This window comes from Bombus bifarius, unplaced genomic scaffold, assembly GCF_011952205.1.
Source record: "Bombus bifarius isolate JDL3187 unplaced genomic scaffold, Bbif_JDL3187 scf7180000010271, whole genome shotgun sequence".
NCBI lineage: Eukaryota > Metazoa > Arthropoda > Insecta > Hymenoptera > Apidae > Bombus > Bombus bifarius.
In genome coordinates, this window is record NW_022885586.1 from 5,348,910 (window position 1) to 5,367,711 (window position 18,802).

At 38.6% G+C, this 18,802-nt stretch overlaps 4 protein-coding genes across 15 annotated transcripts in view; 2 read left to right on the forward strand and 2 right to left on the reverse strand.

The window, feature by feature from the left end:
• The first annotated feature begins 11,596 nt into the window (after positions 1-11,596).
• On the forward strand, positions 11,597-12,980 carry LOC117216589 (lysosomal thioesterase PPT2 homolog). Its single transcript, XM_033463408.1, has 4 exons — positions 11,597-11,918; positions 12,045-12,294; positions 12,363-12,481; positions 12,546-12,980. The coding sequence occupies exons 1-4, from the start codon at positions 11,769-11,771 to the stop codon at positions 12,897-12,899; spliced, it is 873 nt and encodes a 290-aa protein (XP_033319299.1). The 5' UTR covers positions 11,597-11,768; the 3' UTR covers positions 12,900-12,980.
• Positions 12,981-13,351: 371 nt separating this feature from the next.
• LOC117216587 (venom serine carboxypeptidase) lies at positions 13,352-15,017 on the reverse strand. The gene is made up of 2 exons (XM_033463406.1): positions 14,620-15,017; positions 13,352-14,482 (listed from the first exon to the last, which is right to left on the reverse strand). Exons 1-2 carry the CDS (start codon positions 14,902-14,904, stop codon positions 13,361-13,363), a joined length of 1,407 nt encoding a protein of 468 aa, XP_033319297.1. The 5' UTR covers positions 14,905-15,017; the 3' UTR covers positions 13,352-13,360.
• A 254-nt stretch (positions 15,018-15,271) lies between these two features.
• On the forward strand, positions 15,272-17,526 carry LOC117216588. Its single transcript, XM_033463407.1, has one exon. It carries the CDS (start codon positions 15,664-15,666, stop codon positions 16,576-16,578), a length of 915 nt encoding a protein of 304 aa, XP_033319298.1. The 5' UTR covers positions 15,272-15,663; the 3' UTR covers positions 16,579-17,526.
• A 56-nt stretch (positions 17,527-17,582) lies between these two features.
• LOC117216586 (piezo-type mechanosensitive ion channel component) overlaps positions 17,583-18,802 on the reverse strand; it is a 28,772-nt gene continuing 27,552 nt past the window's right edge. For 11 of the 12 annotated variants that reach the window (XM_033463402.1, XM_033463404.1, XM_033463400.1 and 8 more), the window contains one exon: positions 18,472-18,764. In XM_033463402.1, the coding sequence (XP_033319293.1) occupies positions 18,650-18,764 (115 nt within the window). In that variant the 3' untranslated portion in view covers positions 18,472-18,649. Of the gene's footprint in view, positions 18,765-18,802 lie in introns of all 12 variants that reach the window. The other variant, XM_033463392.1, reaches the window with a different exon arrangement.

Consider the following 18,802-nt stretch of genomic DNA (forward strand, 5'->3'; position numbering starts at 1 on the left):
GTGTTTGCAGGCAGTTCGTCCAAGGATATTTGTTCCGTACGTACCCGGGACCTTTGGAGACTCTGCTGTTGGGTGTAGCAAGAACGAAGGACGGGAACATAAAGCACCGACCCGGTCGAGGCACGTGGTGCATGCGAGTATTAAAGTCCACGTGGAAAGTCACGCTCGTCCCGCGAGACGTAAACCCGAATATGGGTGCGACCGTTCCCAGGAGAAGCTTGGCAACACACCCACGCTTGGCTAATTGTTTAAAATCTGATCGTACAGAAACGGTAGTACTAATTAACCAGTGACGTAACTCATTGCCCCTGGATGTGTGATTTATTCGTGGTTATCGATCGCGACTGACATAGTTTCTTCCGTGATTAATTAAACCTACTTCAACTTAATTGCCATCACGCTACCACTCTTTAGGAAGAATCCTACAATAAGTATGTACGATGTTTGGAATATTCGTGCATAATTCACGTATCTCGTGTTATATTTCCATATCGGCGCAGAAAACAATCTTCAGACCTTTCTTTAGTGTTTTATGTGGTTTTTTATTACTGCTTCAGATCTCTTTATTTAGTATCCTTGCTCTGTTATTTTATTCCTGCTAAGCCCCCTTTTGTTGACCCATTTTCTTTTATTAATGTAATTCCCTTTTTTTGGTGTCTCGTTTTACCTTAATTCTCTTTCCGTTAAAGAAGGTAGAACATTACATACGCGATATTCAATGTCACTACTTGATGCTCTGATTTGGAATCTCGGTGCATTACAAGACCAGTTCAAGATACAATACTAGTTCATGGGGTTCAAGAAGCTGCAATACCATTTCATCGATCACGAAGATCCAAGTTAGCGGATCGTGATGATGCTAATAAAGATTTACGCTATAGCGTTTCACTATCGAATTGTCTGTATCGTTTCGATACTGGTTCGACAACGCAGTGTATTATCATGACGCGGTGCATCGAGATTGCGAGATGCCAAATATCTGTCCGTTGGTCATTGCCCGACCTACTTCAACAAATGTATCGGTACAAGTATCAATCGTTTATAGTTCACCGAGGTCGACAGAGATTGTTCAGCTCAATCGAAAGGAACCTAACCCGACCTCTCTCGTTCTTCTGGCATGCATTAAATCCAGCATGCGTCTAACGAAATCCAATCTAACTAACAATCAACCAACAACTGACTGATCCATCATCTAAAGCCAATGTAATATAACTACACAGAATGTTCTAAGAAAAAGAGAATTAATTCAAAGCTCGTAGACCTCTTCACCAGTGGCGAATCATTTTTTCTTCTTTTTTTTCCAACGAAGATTGGAAGGTCCACCCTCGCGTATTCACATTCACCTTTGATTTATTCTCGAACCATTTGCACGCTTGCTGGCGGACGATCACAATGAAGCTTCAAACGATATCGTTTCGCCGCGGAAAGGGTAGTAGAAGCGCGATGAAAATGGGATTGAAAACCACCAGACTAATCTCCTTCTCCCGGCGTGTAGCCGTAATATCCACACCCACGCCCCTGAAACGCACAAACACACGTATATCCACGATCGTCCACCTGCACGATTCCCTCCACCCAGTGTTACTGTATTTTTCCACACAAAAACACTTTACATGTATACATGATCGTATGTTGAAACAGGCACGAAAACACTTACAAGCATTCCACACACGCGAGAACGTAGTCGAGGAGAGAACATATATTAAATGCGTGTACGTACTTGACGGTATGCGTGCTAGTCGCGCTACGAAGTGGGGCTGCCATTTAAATAAATGTTTAATCTCGCCCACCTCTTGACGCCCCCTTTGCACCCCGGGTAATATTCTCTCTGTTCTTCTCCGCGTCCTCGCTCGTTTCTTTTTTCCGCTTTCTACCCCATTCTCCTTCACTCCGCGGCTGAAGATAGCTGTACGAAAAAGCGTGGCCGATGAAGTGGAAAAAGAGGTGGCGGCAGATAGAAGAGTAGAAGAAGAAGTTAAAGGAGAAGAGAACATAGAGAAGGATCGAAGAAAGAGAACGAAAAGCTTTGTGGTGGTGAAAAGCAAGATAGTACAAGAGATAGAGAGAGAAGCAGAGTGCTGGAGAGGCAAGTAAAAAACCAATCGAGTCTGTGCAGTGGCTGCGTGCTACCTTCCCCCTCTAACATTCCATCCCTGTTTCCGCCCTGGACCGACCCCTGCAGCCATTTAACCTCTGCATTGCAAATGCCACCCCCTTTTCGCCACGGCCATCGGTCTGTATAAGGGCGGCCAAGGGGGTAGTGGAGGGGTTAGTACTCAGTCGAGCCGAGACTGTTATTTTAACGAAATATCTTTAAACGGCAGCCGAGGAGAAAGAGAGAAATAGAGGATGAACCCCCCTCGACAGTCAAGCCTGGAGGGAAGTGAACGTGAAAGAGCGAGGTTGGCGGGGGTGTGTGGGGTGGCTGGGAAGGAGGATGGTTAGCCTCGGACGAGCTCCGAGGCAGAGAGATGAAAGGATACCTAGTTACGGGATGAGGGCCCAACGGTTTAAAGGATTACCGGCCTGCCCATTATTCAAATGTATGCTAAACGCGCAGCGATGTACGCGATAGCCTTATCAACCCTCTTACGAGCCATCCTCGCTCGGAACCACACCGACGACGTGCTGCCGTATAGCATATGTGTATTTTACGGTGGCACGCCGCAATACCGGTATGCACCCGCCACATAGGCTGGAATTATCGATATGAAGCAGAGATGAAGTATCCCGGCACGAATACACCGACAGCTCGTTAATTCTAACCCGTTTTTCTCGCCCACTGACGAATGGAAATATGCCCTACAAAAGTGCTATAAATCGATATCCTTAAAATTGTAACAGTTCCTACAACGATCGGATACTTCATCGAGTTTGGTAGATTTCGCTGGCAAGAATGATACAATGGTATTTAGACAGAGAATACAGTAATTAAGCATCTAGCTGGCATGTAATGGCGAGAACGTGGGAAGGAAAGGCGAAGGGCCTTGTTCCTCGAAGATAAGAGAAAAAAAAAGGTGAGCATGGTGTTCTCTCTCCCTCTCTCTCGTCCCTCATGTACTTTTGTACACGTACTGGTTCAGTAGAAGGAGGAAAGAAAGAAAAAATTAGATCAGTCATTAAGCGAAGAACGATTTAATGAAGATGACCTCATACTCTCCGCAGCAAAGTTTGTACAGCCGTCTAAGCGGATTCTCACGTCAATCGCTGGCCGCGAGTCAAGTGGCGAGAATTGTCGGCAATTGTTTCCGAAATCCCGCGCAGATGCGCTCGCGCTCGCCGCTACTCAAGCGCGTGTGCGTGCGCGAAATATCGTGTGAGTGACGCCGCGAGCACGCAAGCAACCACGGACGGTCCGGCAGCGCCGATCCTGATGTGTGAATCACTCGGCACAATTACGACAATTACCGGACCCGGTCGCAAGTCACCACACTATCCGCGTTCGCCGTTTCCCACGCCCTCTACTATTCACGCTTCACGCAAATCTCAAGCGTACTTTCCTCCGCCAAGCGTTCATTCGCCGGATGGTCCTTCTTCTGTCGTTTCATCTCCGGATGAACGAGTTTTTTCACGAAAAGAATAGTTGCTGGAGGGAGGGATCCTGTGCAGAGATCCTTGTAGTGGATGGTAGAATTTTATGCGTTAATTGGAAGTTTACGAGAGAACAGCGTAAAATGATGCATTGATCTTGATGAGACTTTGTGACTGATTGGGAAGACAGATGAATTTGACCTGTGGCAGACCGTTTCCGTAGAATGATGAATAGAGCAAGATGGTAATAAGTAGCAATGAAATATTCGACGTTTCTAAGATGGTATAAAACAGAGAAGTTTTTTCATTGACTAAAACTAATATTAATTCTGCTATATCTCTACAAGTTTCTTTGATCCGTTAATTTAATCGTCAAATATTAAAAGATTTTTGATACGTAAAAACAGTACAAGACGTTATGTAGAAATTGATGTTTGAAGTATAAGTAGCGTTCTAAGATGATATGAGACTAGGAATTGTTCTCATTGATTGAACCTATTCTCTCATTTTGGTATTAACCTTGTTATATCCTTTAAAGCAACTTCCAGCCAGTTATATTTTTCTATCGTTAGAAAAATTATTCAAGTTTATAAAAAATATAGAAGAATTGTTTTCAGTAAACAATTCTATGCTGAAAATCGCCTTGAAATAAGTATCTCTTTTGGACATAATGCAATTATTACTAGTGCCTGGAGGATACAAATTCGAAGGCCATAGCAGTGTTGAAATTAATAAAATAATAGTACGTGTTTCTCCACCGCATAAGATGCATTCCTGTAAATAGAGATTTCGCAGGTGCATGAATGTTTCCTTTATGCCCACCAACTCTCGGCGTGCTCGGTATTGCGGCGCTATAATGGTAACTCGCTGAGCCACTTTGTCTCCGCATCCGCTTCCGCAGAGTTAATGCTCACCAGTCTAGAAGGTCGAACTTCCTCGTTCTCAAACGGTGACAGTTTCAAGCGTACCAAGACAAATTCAATTTATCCGTTCTCTTTCGAACGGAATCTTATTAGAATCGAATGTCGACGAATATACACCGGTGCCTCGGAATCAACCCTAACGGATCAACTAAAGAAATCAATCCACGTCCCGCAGGAGTTGACATTTGACACCTTACTGCACCGTGCCAGTGATTGGCTGATTATGATCTCGGTAATCCAGATCGCAGTCTGCCAGGCTTGGACCACCCTCGACGTGATTGTCGAGTTCTAAAGCAAATACGCAGAACCACCCCCTGGCATTCGGTGTTTCGCGAGTCATACGGAGAACGCGACCCCAATTTTCGTGCACGCGTGCACCGCGTATGGCGATTACACGCGATTCCACTGGGCATTCTCGTCCACGGCACGAACGAAAATCCCGGCCATTTCAACGAGTAACATTCGGAAAACTCGTTGATCATAGTGGACATTCGTGCGTATACTTTGTCCAGCCTTGCGGAGGGTGCTCGTGCTGTAAATTATTAGAGATCTGTTCGCTTTGTAATTTATTTCTGTCATCCAGATGTTAATTGATTACCTGTAGTAGAATTTTTCTGAGAATAAATACGTAGATGATAGGGTGAAATTATTTTAGGTTGGATTTTTCTTCTTTTCGAAGAATATCTTTCTTCCTGGAATTTCAAAGATGACTGAAGCGATATAGCTGAAAGGTGCAAAGCTAAGAGGAAGACTTGGCAGAGGAGGTCGCAATCAAAATGGTAATCGCCGCGTACAAGGTGTAAGTCCATAGAAATTGGATGTGAGACTTAATATTACGGATCGCTAAAGAGTATTACGGAGGATTATCGGGGTAAAGTGACACCCCTGCCTCGGGGCTGCGGCAACGTGCGGTGTGCAGTCTTAACAAAACACCGGGGAGTTAGCCGAGCCTTCTGTAAATATTGTTACCGCCACCCCGTCGGCAATTTCGCCAGCCATATGTTAGACTGCGGATGTCCTTTTTACCGTTTTCGCGTATCTGCCTATATAAAGCCTCGATCTACTTTGGTTTCGTTTGCCTGAGAGGTTTCGACCAATGGTTGAAATATTCTTAATAGATATTCTATATTTTATTCCATCTTTGTGTTTGTCGTACGTTCCTTTTCGAAGCTAAATTCATCGACTGTGTCTTTTTGTTTAGACAATTACAGAATAACAATAAATATTCTAGAAAAATTTCAGTTATCTTACGATCAAAGTTTGAAGGTGTTAAACAGATACATAATTTTTACTAATTATTTTATAAACTATTAAAAGTTTTGAAAAAATGACGAACAGATGAATTCTTACCGCAATTATATCATAAACTTCAGGATAAATTTAAGAAATATACGTTTTATATACTGATTGTTTCGAACGCAAATTTAAAAAATTAGATACAAGCAATTCAAATGACCCGATCGATGTTCATTATGCTGATATAAAGCGTATATAGAGCAATAACTACGGGGTCGAAGAGGGTGAATCTCAAATTAGAAAGCAGCGAGGACGGAATGAATTAGCATTGCTTTCAAGTCGCTTTCTAATCTCGGCAACTGAACAAATTGCTACTGAATGATTAGTAACGAACGAATAGATGATCTAACCAGTTATTCAAGTGGATTTTGCGGGAACAGAAAAGACGTGGATAGATTCGAGGGGTGTAAAACGACGCCCTATCGTCATTGATGACACGTGGCATGGATTACGAGCATGTCACACGGTCAATTTCGAACGTCCAGTTAATACAATACGTTCAAAACGATACCTAATTGCTAAATCAAGTCTCTTGGAACCGTGATTATTATCGTAAACTTCATTTATTGACAAATATGATAATCGAATTACTACTATATTTATGCAAATTCATATTTTGTGACTAGAAAAATGGGATCTAAACAGAGATTTATTTCATTTACTGAATATTGCAACAAGTCCTATACTTTAGATATTTTATATACTTTTGCATATGAAGACCATATGGGAAAAATATGATAAGTTTATTTCTATCGATTTTCTGATTTTTATGGCACTTGGTGACTAAAAGAGAGTATTTTAATACAGAGAAATCTAAAAATCTCTAATGATAAGCATAATACGAATAACAATGTTTACGAAGATGATTTTTAAATTCAACCTAAAATATCCAAAAAAATATGCAGATCTGCGACGATGGTTACGACAGATTGTAGATGATACGCCCGTACCATCCTTTCGCTCATAGCTTTCGCAAACATAAATTTGCCATATATCCCGGAACCAGGATTTATTACCCATGAATCGAGGCGAAAGGGGCGGTTTACAATGGGCCAGCAAATTGCGGCCCGTTTATATCGATAGAGACGTTATGGGGGCGGAGGAGTTTGCCAGTGCGAACGAACAAGTGTGAAATCAGGTGCATCCATAATGCAAAGGGGTGGTTCGACGTCCGAAACTCACCCCCGACGCGATCGTAGCTCAGCCCCAACACTGGGGCCGAAATCAATTAGACACGCAGCTGAACGCTACATTTATTCTCAACGTGACGAAACACAAAACGGAAAATCGTCGTTCTAATTGTCCTAGGAAAAACTGTAATATTTACATGTGTTCTTGGACTGTAATATTAATTGAAATAAATTCTTAAGCATTGAAAATTAAAAGATATGCGATTCTCTGAACTACGATGTATAAATTTGTGCTTTTTTGATAGCATCTCTGTAGAGTTAGCATAAAAAAGTAAATCTCAGGTAACAACCAAGGTAAAAAAGGTTGACTGGTACAAAAAGCAGAAAAAGGAGGAAAATGTAACGAGGATAAAACGCGCAGACAATTTTTTGCTATCAAGATTCCTCCGAAAGGTAATAAAATACATTTGATGCAGTTTAATGGTTGGTTCGAGAGGTTCCGAGAATTCCAGAGAAAACCGAACAAAACGCAAAGTCGCGCAAGATCGTAGATGGGAGGGGAGGGAATGACTCTAACTTGCTAAGAATTAAAGTGAATCGCTCGAGGGTAGCAGCTAAGGGTCGTAGCCTCTAGCGATTATACTAATAGTCGGGGCGTAGACAAGCTGATAGGGAGAATAAAGGCACAGCTAAGTTACTAATTGTTTTACACAGTGGAAACTTCGTTTGGTTAATTCCCGTGCGCATTTAATGCGTTTATTCTTTCGCGGCAAAAATCCAGGAAATTACTGCGATATACACTTCCTGGCGAAAGTTCGACGTTTTACTCGACAGATTAAATTTTCCACTGTAGACAATTGCAATACACTTAGAAAAATCTCGAAGAATGTTTACTTTCTTGTTCGAAATGTTCGATAGTGTTTCATACGAACTGAAGAAAAAAAATGTCATGCGTTTGAATGGTCGAACGATCGCGGATGTTGTATCGGCGATGTGGAAGGAAACTCAACAGCGGAAAAGCGAACAATGGCCTTCTTCCTGGCAGGTTGATCCTGCTTGAGTAATGTTGAAATCTGGGGCGTTCCTGGGAAAGACCACCTGACCTCAGCGTCCCTTCGTCAGCGTCGTTGCACTCCCTTGGACGAGTCATTCCCGTTTTCTCGGCGAGTATCCAACATCGGATTAATGACATTACGATGGCGTTACGTCTTGACGCGATACACTACGTATAATCGAATGTTCATCCTTTTTAATCTTCTTTAAAACTCGAAAGACTTTGTCGATCCGCAAATCTACCAGTTTTCTGTCGACCAGACCAACAAAACAGATTAAGTTCTGGTCGACGAGCAATCAATTAAACGGGATATCTCGGTGCAAACGATAAGCCCTCTGGTGGACTTAACGCATTTTCTTCGGTATTAAATCGGTTATAACGTTTTGAAATCGATATTCTGTTCTCTTCGAGACGTATTACGAGCTATTTCCCATCTTGGCTGAAAGTCGAAAATATTGGAATTTCGACACGACGCTGAAACGTTTCCCCGGGACCGGGTGGAAGCTGTTTGGGGATGAGCACGCGGTCGGGTAATGGAAGATGTGATAATTTAGTATGCACAGTGGAGTTTATTTGAATTTTATTGGCGGGCTCGCTGTCACGTGGGTCAACGCGTAGGAGTGGTGGTCGTGCCACAAGGGGGTCCCTCTTTCGCTTTATCGGATCGGGGAAGAGACGACGCTCCTCCCGTTTTCTCGTTTCCCCGAGGGGACACTTCCGTCCGACCAATATCGTCTCCTCTCTCTCATCTTCTCTCGCTTCTTTGCTCAGTTTTTCCACCTTCCGCCGCCTCTTTTTCTATCTTTTACCCTCTCCTGGGCCGCTTCCAATATCTTTCTAAGTTCTCCGAGCCGGCCATGAATAAACTATTCCCCGACTTTGAATATCTGAACGTTTTGCGCGGGAATGGGACCGCCATCGAGGGACCAACCGCAGAAAGGACGAGAGAAGATGATATCGATTGATCGACGTGTTACGTGGAAGGGGCTAACCCGTAGAGTCGATGGTACCATCCTTCAATTTTTGGAAAACGCCGTGACAGAAGGGAGCAGACTGTCTTGGGTGAACAGTTTCCAATAATACGAACAATATATTATTACAAGGAAATAGAAGGAAAATTCTGTCTGCCAACTGTATTTATAAAAGAACGGCAGACGTTGGAAATTGATCAAAATCTGCAAGCTGATCTTTATTCTCCCCGATCAAGGAACAATTAATTTTTCGTAACGGTGACGGTGATGAAATCAAGCAGTCAGCATAATGAGTAGCGTTGCCTGCCGCGCAATTCATCGGATGTCGTAAAACGAGAGGTGAGAGGAGGAGAGGGCGGAACGAAAGAGGGGGTGGCGAAGGATGGCGCGGGGTTATTAATATTCAGAACGAGGAACAGGAGTCGAGAGCGGTGCCGAGTGACAAATACCTCGCACCCGTCCCAACCCCGGAACGGCTCAACTCTGTAATTAACGCTAATCTCCCGGCCGTTCCTCCGACACCGTACCACCCACTTCGTCTTCTCTCCCGCCTCTGTACTTACTGAGCCAGAGGGTGGCCTTAAACAGGCTCTCGAGTCGATTCTTGGATGAAGAGGATCTATGATTCCTCTTGGCGACTACTGAAAGAAAAACGTTCAGTCGAAAATTGAACGGTACGTAACAAAAATCGAACGATTTTAATCACACGTTCTTATCGACTCTCTCTAAATCATTTGATTTAACATTTTGTTTAAGAAAAGAATGAATAGAAAGTCATGCGTTTTATGGTGCCTTCTTTCATTTTTGTTTTTTGTATAGTGGAGGATGAAGAACGTTATTTTGTTAGTCCTTTTTATCTTCATAACTGAATAAAGACAGCATAGAGATGAAAAACATAACCACTATGCGGCAGTCCCTGCATATTTTTGCAAATATTACCGGTGGCACTGTTCGTTCGTCGTGCATCGTTGTCTACATTTGAATTTACAAAACCGGAAGCTGAATTACTACCTTCACGTGCAGACGAACGCGTATGAATTATCATTGCAGAGATGGTGCAACTTCTTGAAATGTTTCAATGCTCCGCGCAGCGATTCGTCATCAAACGTATTTTCATTAAATAATATCCCACATAATACGATAATCTCTGTAATCCTTTTATCGAAATACGAAAAGTATTCTAATTCTTTACTAAAGAACATTTAAACTCGTATAAAATTTCCACTGTGTAAAAGACATTTTAATTATATCTATTTCCTCTAATTTTAGGGATATCGAAGTATTTCATAATTTCTAAATGGCTTCATAAAAAAAATAACAGGAAATGCATGTCGAATTATAGAAGATAAATAGGAGCGTGCCTGAAAGGTCAAAGGACGGAGATTCCTTCATCCACTTCCTGCGATATAGTCGCCGCTGGTGGTTGCGCGGTTCGGTTAGCACTTGGTGGACTAAAATAGCGAGTCAGCCGACCGCGAATATCCTTGATTAAACGCAAAAAAGCTCCGAGACCTACGCTCGCCTTGCGCTCTGGCGTGGCTGCGTTTTTTCGCCACCCTCCGCCATCACGATGGTCGGGCTTGAGCGTGGAATTGGATTGGTCGTCTTTCCTCTCTTCTCGTTCTCTTTCCCCTTCGTTTCATTCCCTCTTCAACAAGAGAAAGAAACGTTGGTAGTTTCAAAGCTTCTGGGGACTCGATTAGTGCTAGTGTGCGACATCAGAAATACGTAAGCACGGTTCATTTCCAAGTATTCCTTCCGGTTAAATTGTTGTACAACGTTCTAATTTCTTAAGCCAAAGAGGATATCTCTCCCTTTCTCATTTTATTACCTTTCACTATAGATACTTGTATTTCCATAATAAGCAAGTACTAGCTTAATAATAAAAATCTAAAAGTTCTAAAATATAGTCATGGTATGCTATCTTATTCATTTCTTGTTTTCTTCATGACGTTGGTATATAATTTAGCAAATCGGTATGAATGTATTAGAGAATCCCTGAAGAGATGTAGGTTTGCTTCGCAAAATTGCTACGATGTTCTTCGATGGTGACAAAGGTCTCTTTGCGAAGTGAAAGCGTGATAATCGAGAATGACGTTGGCCGAAACAATGCGGCAGGCGTTCATCCTCTAAGGCATGAGTTTCGTATGCCAACTAAGGGTGATGTCAGACCACGGTGATATATGGTGGAAGCACGGGAAATGTCACGTGCCCAGCAACCTTCCATACAGCTGCAAAAGGATTAGGGGCCACATTCTGTAATACGTTATTTCAGAATGCAATTGAATTCCTTTCACTGTCATTGACTCTGGTCTATCGATCAAAGTTGATCACCGGTTGTTACACCTCCATCATCATTCGGTGGTGATAATAAACTTCACTCACAATCAGAATTTATTTCAAGTACCATCTTCGAATCTAAATTCGAATAGAAAGAAAGCAATAAAAAATTAGTTTTTTCAAGAAACAAAGAATGTTTAGTGATAACATTTGCACTGATTATGAACTTTTAGGGTACAGAAATTAACTCTAATCTTTGCTTTCGCCATTCATGAAAACATAAGAACCATCGTCGATAAATGAAATTCCTTCGTCCTCAACGGAGCACAGATGTTGCACTTCTTTCTTTACAAGAGGCGTCGCGACGCGTCGCTCGTAAAATCGATTATATAGCCGCTACCTCAATAAAGTGACGGACCAATGGTAAGAAAAGTTCTGATCCAATCAAAAGGTACGATCCCGAATAAGCATCAGTTGCTTCTGGTTATCTCAAAATCTTATCGTTTCGATGGAAAACGGATCTGAAGTGAATATGATATGATATTCTTGGCAGTACGTATCTAGCGTCACTCATCTGTCACTAATGGCTACCGTATATTATAGTAGCTTTATTGTTATTTTATTTTTATCTCTTTTCAATAATGGCATTGAATGTTATCATGCCGTGGTCGTTATCCATGGAGTGCTCACTGGAAGCGACAGCATGGAACTTATTAGTAACAGAATCCAAGAAGTAAGTACATAAATCAAATACAAAACAAAGAAAGTTGTAGATGTCGCGTCTATATAAATTTAGCGGTAAATATGATTTCGAGTAAAAATGATTTTCCAATGTGCTTAAAACGATTATTAATTTTAGATGCATCCAGGGACACAGATTTATAATACTCCAAGATACGCTGGATGGAGCAGTCTGGAATCAATGTGGCATCAAGTGGAAGAAATAGGCATGGACGTTATGTCTGTGGGCGCTGCATTTCCCGAGGGCATAAATTTAGTCGGTTACAGTCAGGGTGGTTTATTAGCTAGAACGATACTGCAAAGGTTTCCCGATCACAACGTTAGAAATTTCATTTCCTTAAGCTCACCACAAGCTGGACAATACGGAAGTAGGTGACCTCAGTGTCATGAAGAAAGACAAAGAAATTACCGTTTCAAATTGCGTATTCTCTTGCAGCTCAATTTTTGCATTTATTCTTTCCTAATTTGGTATGCCAAACTGCCTATGAATTATTCTATTCAAAAATCGGGCAACACACCAGTATTGGGAACTATTGGAATGACCCCCATCATCAAGTTAGTATATATATAAGTGACTTGTTAGTAGTTCAGTAAATTGTATTTTACCCTTTTTTTACAGGAATTGTATTACAAATATAGTACATTTCTTCCATACGTGAACAATGAGAAAAATTCGACGAAAATGTTAATGTACAAACAAGGTCTCACCAAATTAGAACGTATGGTGCTTGTTGGAGGACCTGAGGATGGTGTTATTACCCCGTGGCAAAGTAGCCATTTCGGATACTACGACGTTAACGAAACTGTGATAGATATGCGTGATCGACGTATTTATAAGGATGATTTAATTGGACTGAAAACATTAGATGAAAGCGGAAGACTTGTTCTTATCACAGTTCCAAATGTCCCCCATTATGAGTGGCATAAAAACGTATCTATAGTAGATGATTTTTTACTGCCATACTTAGATTAATGTAATCTTATCGTACATTAGATAATTAATTTTTACTACATAACATAAAGGAAATTCCAAAGATCGAAGATCTCTAAACGATATTAAGTGTACCCATTATATTTATCATGTGAATCTCATCCTTTTACATAATTTTCCACATGAAGATAATTTTCCAAAGACGAACGTGTAATAAATATATTTGTAATGTTTCAACACAAAAAATATTTAGTACCTTATAACTACAATCAGGAAGAATTATTTATTGAGGCAGTTCAATAATAAATGTGTATATACATACTTTTTCATTAATAAATGTTTACTACGTTTTTCAATACAAAAGGATTTATTTTCATTAAATATCATCAAGATTCATTAAGAACCTTATTATTAATTTAAATCTACAAGTGGTATTCTATGTAGTAAATATAGGCAGGGTGTAAATTATCTTATATCATTGATAAGATAATTAATTAAATTACTTAGAAACTTTTATGGTGTGTAAAACGAGTGATGAGATCAAGAGCCCATTTTGGCTGATCAGAAGGAACCATGTGTCCAGCATTTCTTACTAAGACCTCTGTCAAGTTATCAACGGTCTTTGAATACCCAGCAAGTTCAGTTCCAACATACCATGCTTTTCTCTGTGCTGTTTTGTACTTCTCTGCTCCAGGCCATTTTAAGTTTTGGATATAGTTTTCCGTCAAAGGATATGCCACAATAATATCAAGTTGTCCATTGTATATAAGAACTCTATAATGTTGAACAAGATCTTCTACTAGAACTGCCATAGACTGCATAATATCCCCCTTCAAATATTCTTCTACTTTTGTAGATTCAATATTGAATGTTAAATTGCCAACATGTATGGTTTTTCTAATATCTGCTGTTTGAAGCCATTGTAGCATATAATCGGAATCATTACTTGGGTCCTGATTATGCAAAAAATTAAAGTAATAGTCGAAACCAGTTAAATTTTTAAACAACGAAGGTTTTTTACTTAAATCACCATCAATAAGTTCGTCAAACAAATTAAAGGCTTCTATATATTTCCCCTTCTTTATTAAATCTTTACCCTTTTTTTCATATGTATGGATTTGATTTCTGCCATTTAAATCAACTAAACCTATTTGATACAAATAATCTCCATATTCCAACTGATTCAATGGATCAGTCAATCCATTTCCAATTGCTAAACCTTTTAAGTTTATTTTTGTCTGTGCCTTGATATTATAATCTTTAATAGCATGAGATACAGCCGGTACATATTTTCCTCCGTACGATTCACCAGTGACATAAAAGTCATTGGTCTGAAGTTCTGGGAACAACTTAAAGAATTGGACTAAGGCAGTATGCACATCCCTTCCCACATCTGTTTCATTAGTAGCATAGCCTTTTTCATTCTCAGTAAAACTAAATCCAGTGCCAACTGGATTATCAATGTAAAGCAAATTATGACACTTGTTCCAAGAGTATTCACGCATTTCAAGAGTTTTATTTTCAGTAATTATGAATGGGCCGTTTTCCAAGAATAAGCCATACAAGGACGTGGCTCCAGGGCCACCTTGTAGCCATAATACTACAGGAGCAGTCTTTGGATTATGCTAAAAAAAAATCCTATCTTGTATTTCTTAGATACATTTTCTTATTTATTATTTGAAAGTTATGCATAATCAGAATCTCAACCACTAAAAGTTACAAATATTTTTATTCACAAAATTCAAAATATTAAATTACTTACCAAGGCCGGAAAGAACCAAAAGAACATGTTCGAATTGTATTGTTTGTTAACAGTTAAATAACCAGAATAGCTACTGACATCGTTCATATCTTTATGTTGTACAGCAGCTTTACTACGGGCCTCATCTACTTTACCGCTTTCAATAAGTGGTGTCAGGAAAAGAGGTGCACCACAATCTTCCTCATTGCGAAGCGGATAATCCTTTGGCTTGGGATAAATATTTGTAAATCCTCTTGCGAATGAAACAATGAATAATATTTGTACAAGTAACACAAATTTTTCCATCGTGTCCTATCTGATTAATCACAACTATCCTAAACACGACCTTCGAACAGCGGCCGAACGTGATAGAAATGCAATTTCGACGCACAGTACATCTTTATATACCGGCGCCATAATATTACCAACATAGGAGATATTACTATCACGTAATCCATTCAAAGAGTAGGGATATATCTACGAATTCCGAAAATATATTAAATTTTGAATTAAGCATATTTTGCACTTATATATGGAATTAGATTTAAGAAGAATATTCAAGAATTTCTCTTAATCTAACTATTATCCAAAATTGAATAAGAAATAATGAAATGGCTACTATCTGCACTAAGCATATAATTCGAGCTACTTGAAACTATTAACGTTTATGCAGATGGCGTTTGAGAATATTAACGCATCAGCTGACTGTACCAATACACGTTAATTTGAATTGCCTTTGTGTTCTGTAATACGATCGAAGGTTAATATAGAACTGTTACTATTTTTAAGTCTGAATGCAACATGTTACAAATAATGATGACATTGTAAATAAACTTGTACGCTTCTTCCAATTAAATGGTGCAAAATCATATCGAAGTCTTCGACCTTTTGTGATACATTTCGTGATATTTTCTCATGCTTGCTATGATTGAGAACTCCAAGAAAATTTTTTTGTAATTAATGAATTTGAGGGATTAATCCAAAATAGTTCCTAACACTGTTATATCTGTATATACACAAAAGTATTACTTTATTTGTTGTTGAAGTAAAAGAAACTACAGAAGTATGAATGATTCTTTCCTAGAAGACTTAGAATTATTGTCTAATGATGTTAAAACTGTAAATGCTTATCCAGTGGATCGGCATGTAACAACAAGGAATGTAACATCCTCTCCTTTGCAACATACACTGCAAGGCAAAGGAGAAAATCTACATATTACAAAGCAATGTACTACTAGAGAACCAAATATGAAAGATTTAAAAAAGTTACCTGACCAAGACACAAGAAAACAACAAATGAAAGTAAGAATATCTGAAAAGAAAGAGAAGTCTGTTGAAAGTAAGTTGAAACCGATTGAAAATAAGGTAAAAAGCGATGGAAAAGAACAAGTAGTTAAAGATGATACTAAAGTAAAGATTAAGGAATCAAGAGCAAAAATTTCTGAAAGCAAAGTGATTATGAAGGATAAAACGCGACGTTCAGGAAATTGTAAGGAAAATACTCAGGCTGCAGATGTATCTGTTAAGGAAAACAACAGACCATCTGATTCCTCAAAAGAGGGAACTTCCCAGGTAGAAGTCGCAAAAGACAAAACAAAAGCCTATGATCTTAGAAAAGTAGAATCCAAAGAAACTGATCCTGTTGCATTGCTTAATGCCATCAAGGACATTGTGAGTATATCCACAAAACAGGAGAGCACAAAGATTTTGAGAGCTATGCAAGAGCTGCACTTTAATTCTCAAGCAAATCTTATTAAACACCTACTGTGCCAAACAGATGACATAATCAATGAAATGCATCCTAGCAAAGATTCCAACAGAGTAAAAAGCCTAATTGAACAGAATGAAAGATTACAAGAGGATATTGTTATTTTACAAAGAAGAAACGAGGAGCTACAGAAGAAATTAAAGGAATTTGAATTTCTGAAACAGGAAAATATTGCACTCAAATTAAAATGCAAGGAATTATGTAAACAATAGCAAAAGTGTACAGTATTCTAATACTAAGTACTTAGAATATGTTGATAATGAGGTATCCATTCCATGCTGCTGTTGAACTTTGATGATTACCAGCTGTTGTTACAATGTGTGAACATATAAAGTGACTAATTTTAAAAAATAAGCGAGAGTAAAAAATATAAAACATACCAAGCTTTAGAAAAGGTATTCCGCAAGTTCAATAACAAACGTGCATATACGATCGATAATGCCGGTAATCGTTGATTATAAATGATGATTCATAATAATCTCCGTATTCTTTTATAGTTTTCTCTTTCAGTCCAATCTCCTTGTCAGTTCATTTAACTTATCTAAGGAAAGATATGCAGTAAAATTGATGGATTTTCCCACAATTTTTCTCACATTTTCCTTATAGATAAGCGTGTCTGCTCGATCAGACACTTTTATAATGTAAACTAAGAATATTAAATAAAATTGTACTATTCTGTATATTTCGTAAAATGATCATAGTTGATATAATGATTATATTTACGTGTGATGAAAGTAGGTGGAAATTCCGCACTTATTTTTATAAATACTTTACAATTTTCCTTTTAATACCAATGGCTGCTAATTATCAGAGTATAAGATTCTGTAAATGTTTTAGCTACACACACACCAACGCGCGCGCGATGTTTTCCATATTGTTGCGTGTGGAAAGCCATGACACGTGCGTTGAAATTACGAGACCACACATTTTCTAATGTTTTTACTAATAATTTTTTTTTTCGTAACAAAGTTTAAAGCTAACAATGTGTTATCTAGTTTAAAGAGTCTGAGTCCCATTTACTACATACGCGTCGTAATATGTGTGATTTATTCCGCGTTGATTTGAAGTTGATATATTTATTGAACTAAAAAGAAAAAGAAAAAAAACATGATAGATCTTTGTTTGTAAGAAAATGCCTAATAAACTACTTTATAATTGAATTTGTGTGATTTCTTAATTTTTAGAGTAGAAATTCAAGAAATAAAATCATAGCATATTCGTTTGAAACAATTTACATATATTCGAAGATTCTTTTAAAAGGCATATTAAGGCGACATGATACAATGTTTCAATAAGGATGCATGTTGTACAATGCATATTTACAAGCAATGATAATTATTATGGAGTCAAGATCTTCGGTTAAATATGTGTAATGTATAAAACGCGTTCGAGGTTTTGGCAAAATCACCAGATAATTTTATTCAGTAATATCTGAATGAATCGACGATTAGAAAAACGTATAAAAAGGAACGAAAGATCTTGCTATCGGCAGTTTTGAAGATATTAATTTTTTAAGAAGGGGTTTACATTCTTACCTATGAAAATGCAATTTTAAATGCGGCTACTTCGGTTTATGCATAAATTCTAATAAATTAGAGATAAAAGCATATGTATCGTATATGGTACAACAAATTTATCTTTAGACGCTTAATTCTATAAAGCACTTATCTCAAAATCATGTTACTGACAACATCTCACGATCACAATATCCTTCATACCTTTGATTATGATCAAGCGAGTTCTTTATCGATAAATATTTAAATAAAAATTAGTATAACCTTACTTAAAAACACGATTCGGAAATAAATAATTCTACTGCATAATGTATCCTCGGACTTCTTTAAATTTCTCAGGTCTTCTCGTTAACTTTCCCTATTATGATTAATATCATTTTCTTTTTCGCTTTGCGTTATTTCCGTAGATATATGTACATCTTTATAGGAACGATCTCTTCGTTAATCAGTTTCCTAACAACAAACATAATTGTACTAAATTCCTGAGTTTTTTTAATTTTTTTAACCATTCGCATTCTTTATGTCACGTCTTGATAAGTGCGCCAACTATTGTCTTCATTACACAAGATTACCGGTAATATATTTCGAAAAAATCCTTTCTTTAACAAATTCCGTTTCGCATAATTAATAAAATCTTAAAGTCTTTGATCCAACAAAAGTTAACTCTAGTCTAGTTTTATCATTAATTCTAGCCGTTTTGACAATTTCACAATATTCTCACTAATATTGTTTAGGTTTGGAGTTTATCCTCAGAAACGTTCGATAAAATTTATTCTCTGCGAGAAACATCTCGAGATTCCCCTCTTGGCGCCACAACATCCTCATCTACATCATCTTGATCTTCATTGTCAGTTCTCTCCCCTTCTTCGGGTGGCCTTGTCCATCTGAAAAAATGCGATTTAGTTGTCACGCTAGATTCTTT